This window comes from Microchirus variegatus (genome assembly GCF_963457635.1).
Source record: "Microchirus variegatus genome assembly, chromosome: 7".
NCBI classification, from domain to species: Eukaryota; Metazoa; Chordata; class Actinopteri; order Pleuronectiformes; family Soleidae; genus Microchirus; species Microchirus variegatus.
In genome coordinates, this window is record NC_139808.1 from 31766140 (window position 1) to 31778539 (window position 12400).

Below are 12400 nucleotides of genomic sequence, written 5' to 3' on the forward strand. Positions count from 1 at the left end.
AAAAGCACTGGTTATTAGTGAGACGACGACGTCTTTGTTGTTTCCACTTTGACACGTGCAACAATCTTGTTTTAGAGCCAATAAATCCACAACAGCTCCCTCAGTGATCCAGTCAACAAGACCGCTGAGAACGCCGTCGTCACTCTCTGACATCTCATCAACTAAATAACTTATTATCATTACTTATTATCTGTAATATTATCGTTAAAATCTGTCTGTTCGGGGCTTTTTCTGACGTGGTTTTAACGTCGAACACAGACAGGCTGGTTTTTACTGGAAGGAAAACGGACAAAATGTTGTTAAACATTAATTTAGCTCGTTTTTATGCCTTATGCTCTTATCGTGGCAGGTGATAATAGGGAAATCAGACGTGTTTAGCCTGTGTGTGTGTGTGTGTGTGTGTGTGTGTGTTTGCATTCAGGTCAGAGCAGACATGCTCTCTTTGTGTGATTATGTAAAGATGGTGGTAAATCATCAGCAGTAATGATGATGTTAGCGTTACAGAGGGTTTTGATGGTGTCACCATCGGCCTCTCTCCACCTCGTCTTGTTCTTACGTCGTCGACTCGTCAGGAAACAGGAAGTGAGATGATTGACGCTCAGGTGTCAGGTCTGGACCTGACTCTGACTGACAGTCGGTCGTGGATTTACCGTATTTCACATTTAAATATGGAGGCCGTTTTTCCAAGAATCACCAGGCTGCAGCACGTCTGTCACATAGTTTTCACTGGAAGTAAGAAGGTGTAACTGAAGATAGGTTGACAGCAGACAGACACTCACTCTGTTATAGTCTGTTAGTGTTTAGTGATTCTTCACAGACGCTGTACGACGTTGAGTTTGTGTGGTAACACATTTTATTTCATGTTTGCTCCGTGAAATGTAGGGCAGGGCGCGTTAACGCGATAGCGGCGGTTAACGGCGTCAACTGGAAAAAGACGTGCGTGACGTCATGTTTAAAATGAGTCTCGAAAGTAACGCTAACGTTTAAAAACAGAGGCACACATACGCAGTACACTGGTACGCTGGTTATTTGTTAGCGCTGCTCTTTTCTCGTCTCCAGCTCCACTGTAGGCTAACGCTAACGGCGCTAAAAGGAGCTAATGATGCTAACGGAGCTAACTGGTCAATGGCGCCTGTGACTTCGGTGCCACGTAAACCCGACACCACGCGCGTCTTTTTCCGCCTGCCAGTCGTCATGGAAATGCGTCACGCGTTAACGCGGGTTAAGCTAGTGCCCAGCGCTAATTAAATGTACAATTCTTTCTTGTACATTTAACCAGAATATATTAACATTTAATCAACTCAAATTTACAGAATTTACACTAAATTTACAAAAAATAATAATGAAATGAGAATTAACACTATTTTTTTAGTTGAGCCGTCACTTTGAAATGAACGTTTGAAGAAGTTTAATAGTAAATGAGACGATGTAATTAAAATCAAATGTGCAACAAAGTTGTTGTAGTGAAAATATTGAATATTTAGTTTTTTTATTCATCAGTAGTTTGTCATTTTTAACTTTTAATCATCGCTGAACCACGCCATTATGCACTTTATTTAAAAAGTCAGTCTTGATGCAGGACTCACACCAACAACTCTAATACTGCAATACAATGACGTGAACTTCTATTGTGTCAATATTTTCAAACAACGCCTTTTAAGAAGCAAATCAAATATCGCATATTATCGCTGATATTATCACATCAGGCTAAGTTTAAATTTGCTGCCGAATCTATGAAGGTACTTGAACGTGTCCTGATGAGTCGTGTATCCATGCTCTCGTCTGTCCCTGACTTCAGAAGACTTTGTTGTGGTGGTGTTGTTGTGGTGTTGTTGTTGTGGTGGTGAATGCAGCCGCTGCAGCTCAGTGAGGACCTCCGGCCTCGGCTCTTGTGTTCTGCCGTGTTTTAGAGCTTAACGGTGTTTAGTCATCTCTAAAAGCAGCTCGGGCCTCTCGGTGTACGGACCCATCGTGATGCACCGGGCTACTTTTAGCTGCTGGTGCAGCACACGTGGAGATGTGTGTGTGTGCAGGTGTTTACTGTGCACGGTTCTGTTCACAGAGTGTTGTAAGAACAGATGTTTGGGGAGTTTGGTCAGAGTGGTTTGGTGTCGTCGGAGGAGGAGGAATGTTGGCCTGTAATAATCCGCTGGTTCCTCCATCAGCGGGAAATTAATAGAGTCCAGGTTTTTTGTAATTGATGGTTTGGATTCCACATGTCGATGAGGATTTGTTCACTTTCTTGTTCGTCGTGGGTTGGAGTTATAAAAGCAACATTTGCATAAAGCTGTAAAAATAGTTTTATAACATGTACAGTCAAAGTCTGAGCTCTGATACACTGGTCTGCTGTCGGCAGGTGTGTGTGTGTGTGTGTGTGGGGGGGAGGCCTCTACATTAGGTGTAAAAACCTGAAGGACCTGTTGTTGCTCCGTTTGTTCCCCTGACGTCATCATGTCCTGGGTGTGTCTGAGGACCATGAAGCTCCTGGTGTGAGCTCTTCAAAGTTACTCTGGACACTGAGTCACTGAGCACTGAACACACAATACAAACAACGCTGATGCAAACTGATATAAACTTTTTATTATCACCGCCGCCGCCGCCACGGAGGCTCTGCTTTCATCTTCTGTACGTTTGTTCTTTCATTTTGGTGAGAATCTACCCACTGATGTCAGGACTGAAGCTTTAATTCTCAGATCAAAGGCACAATCTGTCTTTCTTCATTTTTTAAATTCAATGTTTTACAAATCTCCACATCCCTAATCCTCGTCTTCTATAACAAGCCAAACCGTAATCTGTAAGGACCAGATCAGGTATGTGTGTGTGCACGATCAGACTGAGTGTAATCCAGATCTGATCCAGATTATAGATTTGGCATCAGTTTAAATATAAAACAGCACAGATTCAGGTTCTTTTTTAGACTTATATTTGAGTCCTAAAGCCCATTTTACCCTAAAATGAGTGTAGAGCTGAAACGATTAATCGATTATTAATCGATTACTAAATTAATCGCCAACTACTTTGATAATCGATAATCGGTTTGAAGCTTTTTTTCATGATTAAAACAAGATTTCTGATTGTTTTAGCTTCTTAAATGTGAATATTTTCCACGTTTCTTTGCTCCACATGAACAAAGAAATCATTGAAACTGAATCATTTTGGTTTGTGGACAAAACAAGACTTTGGAGAACATCGTCATTTGCAGCTTTGACAAACACTGATTAACGTTTTTTAACATTTTCTGACATTTTATGGACCAAAACGTTTCATCGATTAATCGAGAAAATAATCGAATACGAAAATAAACGTTAGTTGCAGCTCTGAATGAGTGGCTACGCTGTACGCTGAGTTTGTGAATGTGTGTTAAGACGCAGAATAGACGATTAACACCTGTTCTCTGTGCCAGCAACAGACCAGCGTTATTTATACGTTAGAATCTTCTCTCTCTCCCTTTAAGTTAAGTTTTAACACTAAATTATCTGAAGCAGAACATCTTGAGCTCAGTGTCCCACATCGTAGAAAAGTAAGCGTTGCTTATTCTAAATGTCTTTGCGGTGAGAGCTGGGAAAGCGAACGGCGTCGCAGCGTCGTGTCAGAAATGATGCATGAATCTGCAGCGCTGCCAAAAAATGAAGAAGAAATAAATTAGCATGTCTTTCATTCCCACTGAAGCCGTGTGGAGCCGGAGCCAAAAAAACGGCTGCAACGTATAACTATTATCTTCATTATTGACTGATCTGCTGATCATTTTTTCAATTAATCCATACATTTTTGGGTCATGTGACGACCACAAAGCAGCAAAAACAGGCTTGAGAAAGCAGAATATCCTCACATTGAAAACACTGATTTATTCAGTCGTCTGTTATTTATTGATCAGCTTTACATTTCAGCCTCGTTTGACTGCAAATTGAAAGCTCAAAATCAGGTTAAAACTCTGGTTTAAACATGAGAGAATGTGGAAGGACATTTCCCCAAAGTGTTCCAGGTTTATTTTAAAGGGGGGGGAGGGGCCTTGAGTGAGTGACATCATCACCTTGACTTGTATAAACAGTGCAGTAGGCGGAGCGTTCTCATTGGTGGACTGGATTTCCTCCTGCAGAGCACTTTCTCAGGCTCGGGCGTCGTGCCGTCATGCTGCAGTTAGCAGATCCAGCTCATGCAGGCGTCGTGGACGATTTCCATCGCGCCGTAAAAACACACAACAACAACAAACCTGCACAATCTCCTCGGCCGCTTATCACGGGATTATCATCCGCGTTAGCGTTCAGGCACGTTTGACTGTGACAGTTACAGAAAGGTTGCACAGTCGATTACGTGGAGGCAGTTGTCATCATTTTGTGATTTGTGACGAACCTCATCATCCTTGAAAAGGCCACCACACGTTTAATCAGGGTTATTAGTCGGGAAATAAAGGCAGCAGTGATCAGGGTTGTGTGTTTAGCCGTAATCGTGCAGCGTGGAGGTTGTTGCCGGTGATGATTACAAATCTGTGGAGCCGTTTATTTTCGCCGTTTTCTTCTCCGCTGCCGAGCGAATCATTTCTAGGTCAGTGGCTGTCAAAGAGGCCGGAGTTGCGTGCCATTTTTATCCTGCCTCGGCACAAATTGGTTTGAAAGCACTTCTTTTTCTCTGCGAGGGTGAAAAAAAAGAAAAGAAGTGACATTGCAGAGATTGAATTGTGCTTCCTTTCTTTCACAGAAGTTGTTCTGTCACACTCTGGCTTTCATTTCATCAAAAGGCCCCTTTCTTTTCTTAAATTAAGCCTCACAAAGGAATTTGTAAAAAAAAAAAAAAAAAAAAATCACTTTTACACGATGAAGCCGCGGTGAAAGTGTTGCAGGATTTGTGCACATTAATATTCCTTCTGCAGCTCTGACACATTACGTGGAGATTATTTTGTCCTGCACGAGTGTGATAATGTTCCCTTTGTCTTCACGTTTCACGATAACGCCAGATTAACACGTCTGATTGGTTGTTTTCAATCACCGCGTTGGTTTTGTGCACTCGTGTCCCCCGAGGGGAAACAAGAATCTAATTATATTATTTGTGATAAGGAGACTCGAGGTGCTCCGAGGACAAATCAGTGCAAATATGTTGTTGTTTGCGTCGTCTTTATCTGCCGTTCCTCTAATTATGGATTCCGTGTCTTGCAGGCAGGTGATAAACGGAGAAGACGGCTGCTGAAGACGCGGAGACGGAGGGGAATTCACCACTGCTGCTGCTGCTGGAAAACCACAATGACCGAGCGTCTGCACCTCTGACCAACTGGAATGATATCTTGATCTTTTTTTTGTTTTGTTTTCACCTGGAAGTCGCCAAGTCAGCGATGAGCGGGGGGGAATAATGGCCAAAAACAAGGATGCGCGGCCCCCGACATTCGCTGTCAGCGTGGTCGGTCTCTCGGGGACCGAGAAAGAGAAGGGGAACTGCGGCGTGGGCAAGTCCTGCCTCTGCAACCGCTATGTGCGCCCCGACGCCGACGGCTACTACGCGGAGCACACCTCGGTGCTGAGCACGATAGACTTTGGCGGACGCGTGGTCAACAATGACCACTTCCTGTACTGGGGGGACGTCCCCCATCGAGGCGACGACGGGCTGGACTGTAAAATCCAAATCATCGAGCAAACGGAGTTCATCGACGACCAGACCTTTCTTCCTCACCGGAGTACGAACCTGCAGCCGTACACCAAACGCGCGGCGGCCACTAAACTCCAGTCGGCGGAGAAGCTCATGTACATCTGCACTGACCAGCTGGGCCTGGAGCAGGACTTTGACCAGAAGCAGATGCCCGACGGGAAGCTGAACATCGACAGCTTCGTGCTCTGCGTCGACGTCAGCAAGGGCTGCAACCGGAAGTTCGACGACCAGATGAAGTTCGTGAACAGCCTCTACTCCCAGATCGTCAAGTCCAAGAAGCCCATCGTGATCGCCGCCACCAAATGCGATGAGTGCGTGGACCAGCACCTTAGGGACCTGCAGAACTTTGTCGCCGGCAAGAAGAACCTGCTGCTCATCGAGACGTCGTCGCGCTCCAACATCAACGTGGAGCTGTGCTTCAACACCCTCCTCCAGCAGCTGGACAAAGCGCGAGGGAAACCAAAAACTGTGCCGTATCTCGACGCTTACAAAGTCCAACGGCAGCTCGTCGCCTCGGTGACAGACAGGTTCGACAAGCTAATGTTGCACACGGTCAGAGATTACCACACCACGTGGAAAACGGTGGTCAGTAACATGAGAGGCCAACCCGACTACGACGACTTCATCACCCTGGAGGGTTCGAGGAAAGCTCGCAGCATGTTCTCCAAGCACATTGCACAACTGAAACAGGAGCACATCCGGAGGAGGAGGGAGGAGTACCTGACCACGCTACCCAAAACCCTCAACAACATCCTCAACAACCTTGACGAGGTGGAGCACCTCACCTGGCCCGAGGCGCAGAGCGTCATCCGGAACCGGCCCGATTTCCAGTACTGGTTTGTGATTCTGGACCACACGCCCTGGGACGAGACGGACCACATCGACAACAGCGACCGCAGGATACCCTTCGACCTCCTCGCCACGTTCGACGGCGAGAGGATTTACCGCAGCCACGTCCAGCACCTGCTGTCGGAGAAGAGACGGGTGGAGATGAAGGACAGGTTCAAGAAGACGCTGGACAGGGTCCATTTCATCAGCGCGGGGCAGCCCTGGGAGGAAGTCATGTGCTTCGTCATGGAGGACGAGGCCTACAAGTACATCACAGAATCAGATAGGAGGGATGTTTACTGCAGACACCAGCAGGAAATAGTTGAAAGGGCCAAAGAGGATTTTCAGGAAATGCTTTTCGAGCACGCCGAGCTCTTCTACGACTTGGATCTAAACGCCACCCCGAGCTGCGACAAGATGAGCGAGATTCACTGCGTCCTGAACGAGGAGCCCAGATACAGAGCCCTGCAGAAGCTCGCCCCAGATAGAGAGTCGCTGCTCCTCAAACACATCGGCTTTGTTTACCACCCCACCAAGGAAACGTGCCTGAGCGGGCAGAACTGTGTGGACATGAAAGTGGAGCAGGTGTTAGCGAACAGGCTGGTGCAGCTCGACCACGGACGCTCCAACCTCTACTACAACAGCGCCAATGTGGATAAGATCAACCTCTGCCTCCTGGGAAGGGAGGGCCTCTCGCAGGAGCTCGCCAACGAGATCCGAGCGCAGTCCACGGACGACGAGTACACGCTCGACGGCAAGATCTACGAACTGGAGCTTCTGCCCGTGGACGTCAACTCCACGCTGCTCTTCAGCCACACGTGGATCACCACCTTCAAGCCGCACGGATGCTTCTGCGTCTTCAACTCCATCGAGTCGCTCAACTGCATCGGCGACTGCATAGGGCGGATCCGTGCGGAGATAGCGCAGAGTCGGAGAGACCGGTTCGCCCAGCCGCTGCCGTTCATCCTCATCCTGGCGAACCAGAGGGACAGCGTCTGCAAGAACATCCCCATCCTTCGACACCAGGGGCAGCAGCTGGCCAACAAGCTGCAGTGCACCTTCGTGGACATCCCCTCTGGGGCGTTTCCACGCAAATTCACCGAGTTCCAGGTGAAGCAGGGTCTGCGAGCGGTCCTGGACGGGCTGAAGCATAATTTCGACGTCCTGGCTCCTCTGCCTTCCATCAAAGACATGTCGGAGACTGACCTCAGGATAGTCATGTGCGCCATGTGCTGGGATCCTTTCAGCGTCGACCTCATCCTCTCGCCTTTCCTGGACTCCCACTGCTGCAGCGCCGGGCAGCCGGGCCAGAGCAACACCCTCATACTGGACAAGATCATCGGCGACAGCCGGAGGAGAATCCAGGTCACGGTGCTCTCTTATCACTCGGCCATCGGCGTTCGCAAAGACGAGCTGGTGCACGGCTACATCCTGGTCTATTCTGCCAAGCGCAAGGCGTCCATGGCGACCCTGCGGGCGTTTCTCGCCGAGGTCCAGGACGTGATCCCCGTCCAGATGGTGGCCATCACGGACAGCCAGGCCGACTTCTTTGAGAACGACGCCATCAAGGAGCTGATGACGGAGGGCGAGCACATTGCCACGGAGATCGCCGCCAAGTTCACGGCGCTGTACTCGCTGTCGCAGTATCACCGGCAGACGGAGGTCTTCACGCCCTTCTTCAACGAGGTCCTGGAGAAGAAGCAGGGCATCGAGAGCTCCTTCCTGTTCGACAGCTCGTCGCGGGAGTGCACCACCGGCGCCAGCGAGGACGTCTTCCCCACCTCGCCTCACAGCCACTCCCCCGCCTACAACGCCTACTACCCGGAGTCGGACGACGATAACGAAGCCCCGCCTCCTTACAGTCCGATTGGCGACGACGTCCAGCTCCTCCCAACGCCCAGCGAACGAGCCAAGTACCGGATCGACCTGGAGGGGAACGAGTACCCGGTCCATAGCACACCTGTGGGCGACCACGAACGCAACCACAAAGTGCCTCCGCCCGTCCGGCCCAAACCGGTTCTCCCCAAACCCAACGTCAAAAAGCTGGACCCCAACTTACTCAAAACCATCGAGGCCGGCATGCGGAGTAACCGCAGCAGGACACCGCGCGGTCCGATGACGCACGGCGACGACGTGGAAACGTCGGACAACTATGCAGACCCCGTGGACACCCTGCTCCGCTCCAGAGGCTTCCACAGCGAGGACATCTACGCCGTGCCCGACGACGCTCACAGCCGTCTGGTCAAAATCAGGAACTCCTTCGGCGGATTGCACGGAGTCGGAGAGGAAGAGAACGGATACGAGCGCAGGTCTCAGGCCGGGAGGCGGCCGTCGAAGTACAAACACCGCTCTAAAATCCTCTTCAGTCGCACAAAGGCCTACCAGAGGCGCTTCCACTCGGACAGCGATGGGGAGGAGTCTGGACCCGCCACGCAGAAGAAGAAGAAGGGAAGAGCTCACCGAGGCAGCGAGGAGGACCCTCTGCTATCACCGGCTGACCCCTGGAAGGGCGGGATAGACAACCCGGCCATAACCTCTGACCCTGAGCAGGAGGACAAGAAGATGAAGAAGAAGAAGACGCCCAAAACGCCCAAGGAACCAAAGAAGGTGAGTCTTCTTTTTAGCTTTCTTTGTAGAACGTTTGAACGGCAGAAAGTCTGAGCTTTGTCTTCATTTTTGTGACTGACTGGAATATGAGACTGTGAGACTGATGTCAGACACTTTCTGTTTTTAAAAGCCTCGGGACCAAACGTGATAATTGATTGATCGCGGCTTTTAACGCCACACAGGCTGCAGGAAAGAATGAATGTTTTATTAAAGATGCACCGTCGTTAAAGAGCGTCTGTGTAATCTAAGATTTCAGGCTGCATCTGGGATGAGATGCTTTTTTTTTTAAAGAGCTAAAGAGCGTTTGTTAACGGGCCTCAGACTGTTTACATACACACACACACACAAACATCTCGCCTACTGCAGCTTTAACATTCAACCCACGTGTGAAGAGGGAAACTACAGCCGTAATGTTAAATATAACACGTTTATCCACTCTCTACTCTAAAGTTAAGGAATGACACAAATCAAAAAGGCCCTGTTTATAAAGCAGGTAGAAACACACACAGACACACACACACACATGATGGAACACACCCATACATTAAATGCAATCATCCAGCACAGAAACCAAATTCCTCGCAAATTACTTGCAGGTTCATCCATGTTTTTGAATCCACCGCGGCCCCCGATGTGAAATGTAATTTAAAACTTACCTCCATTTTCATTCAGTTCTCGGCTCAAAATGGATTCTCTCTGTGTGCGTGTGTGTGTGCGTGTGTTTACATTGTGTCAAAGTCGAGCTGCAGTTTAAAGCGACGGCGACATCTGCTCTTCATTTACGACGCGTTTGCTGCCCCCAAAAAACACAATGTACACAAAGAATCATGGAGAAAATGATGGCTGCAGCGTTATGATTAGCCTGAATACACACACACGCACACACACAAACTCACAGTAAAGCCTTCACAATGTTCCCACGTGTACGTTTTAGTTTCTATTTTCTTGTATTTCCTCATTTTAAAGGTACACTACGCAACATTCTGTCTCACTAAATCTGATTTTAACAAATTATTGAAAATATTCACGTTTAAGAAGCTGAAAAATGACAGAAACGTGAAAATATTCACATTTAAGAAGCTGAAAAATGACAGAAACGTGAAAATATTCACATTTAAGAAGCTGAAAAATGACAGAAACGTGAAAATATTCACATTTAAGAAACTATAAAACGGAAGGTGTTTAAGTCGTCGTCCCGGCCAATTAGACGAGCCGGAGGGAGCGCCCGCGCCGCTGTCGGCATGACAACTCTTTTGAAGAGTGGAGGAGGAGGATTGTGGGAAATCAAACGCCACCTCAGCCACCTCGTTACTCATGGTTCATGAATAGCAGTTTTGTCGTGGTCTTCCCACACATGAAGCTCCCTCTGCTCCTTCTTTACATCACCAACTTTCCTTCTGATCTATTCCCAAAATCTCCTCCTCCTCCTGATATGATCTGCCCCCTCTTCACTCTCCCTCCTCCTCCTCTGTTCTTCCTCTAGTCTTTTATCATTTTCACCGTTCTATGTCTCTATGCTTGTGCTCTTTTCCATCTCTAAAAGTTTTATTTTTCTCTCCTCCGCCAGGATATCTGCTTAACTCTCACTTCTGTTCTATTTCTTTCTTCTCCTCCTTTAATTCCTTCCTTCGTTTCGTTACATTTCAGATTTTGGTTTTCCAACCCTGGTCCTCAGGGAACACAGCCATGCCGTGTTTTAGATGTTGCCATGCCCCAAAAAACACCTGATTCAGATGAAACATTAATTGATTTTTTTGTATTATTATTATTTTTTTGAAAAAAGATAAATATACATATATAAATACTTTTTTTTTTAAGAAAAATGTTGAAACTTTTTTATTTTCTAAAGTTGAAACATTACATTATTCAAAAAAAAAATTAAAATATAATTTATTTAAAAGACAGAAGTTTAAATGTTTTTTTTTTTTTACAAAAGTTGAAATTATTTATTTTTTAATATATATAATGCATTTTAATAAGACAAAAGTTGAAACATTAAATGTTTAAACTTTTTATTTATTTATTTTCTTAAAAGACAAAAGTTGAAGCATTTTTTTCAAAAGTTGAAACGTATTTAAAAAACTATATATATATATATATATTTTTTATTATGATTATTTTTATTATTATAATTTTTTAAAAGGACAAAAGTTGAAACATTACATTTTTGAAAAAAAAATTGACGAAAGTTGAGCTCGATGATGAGCTGACGATTAATGTTTATCAGGTGTTTTTTGGAGCAGGGTAACATGTAAAACCTGGCAGGGCAGAGTTCTCTGAGGACCAGGGTTGGGAAATAAATCGTATAAATAATCCTCGAAATCCTTGAAAGGCCCTTGAAAGTTTTTGAAAATCACCCTGAATAGACATGTGGTCAGTGAAGTTGATATTGAGGTAAATGTCTCCCTCGTTTGTCTACGACGCCACCTGCTGTTTCAATCCCCCTGCGGTACTTGATGTACGTGGACGAGTTGTCTCTCTCCAACGTTGACGTGAGATTCCGCTTAGAACAACAACGAGCGAGTAAAGTTAAAACGAGAGCTCAAATGACGACGTGATGATCTCAAATGACTAACGACTGACTTTGACCCTGTGTCGACACATTCTCTCCTTGAATTTGAGGGAATTGTTCCTGGAAAGTCCTTGTTGAAGTATCTTGTAGACGTAGTTATCGACTAGTATTTCTGAGCGTGACTTGCCTTGGATACGTTTACGTCCAACTCTTTTTAATTCTCTTTTGTTTCAGCAGAGATCCTCGAAGCCCCCGAAGCCTCTCTATCCTCCGACCAGGAGAACCTGGGAGAGCAACTACTTTGGGGTTCCTCTGCAGAACCTGGTGACCCTGGACCGACCCATCCCACTCTTTATCGACAAATGCGTCGACTACATCGAGCGAACGGGTGAGTCAGCGTCAGCTTTCTATTCTTTCTTCCTCGGTCTTCTTGTTGTTGTTGTTGTTGTTGTTGTTTCTACTTTCTCTGCCGGAGCGTTCAGGTGCGTCCAGAGCTCTGTGCTGTTTTGTAAATGTCTTCACGGTACAACTGCTTTGTTTGTACCTGCAAACGATCTGTGGCTGTTTGCCGTCAATAAGCCTTTCATGTCTTTCCAAATGAGTGAAGAAGGGGTTTGGTGGGAAGAGCGAGTGATAGGAGGAGGTGGAGGAGGTGAGCTCTCTGCCAACCTGCCACTCAGAACCAGTCAATTTTAAATCGATTACTTGTGTTGGCCGCGGCGTTTGATGCGTTGCCAGAAAGCTGCTGCTGCTGCTGCTGTTGTTACTGCTGCTGCAGCCCCGACACAACGATCAAGATCAAAAATCTAATTAAGGAAT

At 46.7% G+C, this 12400-nt stretch overlaps 1 protein-coding gene across 3 annotated transcripts in view; it reads left to right on the plus strand.

The window, feature by feature from the left end:
• Positions 1 to 5340: 5340 nt before the first annotated feature.
• Positions 5341 to 12400, plus strand: part of arhgap5 (Rho GTPase activating protein 5) — a gene marked incomplete at both ends in the record, with an annotated part of 32964 nt that continues 25904 nt past the window's right edge. Inside the window, 2 exons of one of the 3 annotated variants that reach the window (XM_083893008.1) lie at positions 5341 to 9069; positions 11816 to 11969. In XM_083893008.1, coding sequence (XP_083749134.1) covers positions 5341 to 9069; positions 11816 to 11969 — 3883 coding nt within the window. The remainder of the gene's footprint in view (positions 9070 to 11815; positions 11970 to 12400) is intronic. The other 2 variants (XM_083893007.1, XM_083893009.1) reach the window with 2 other exon arrangements.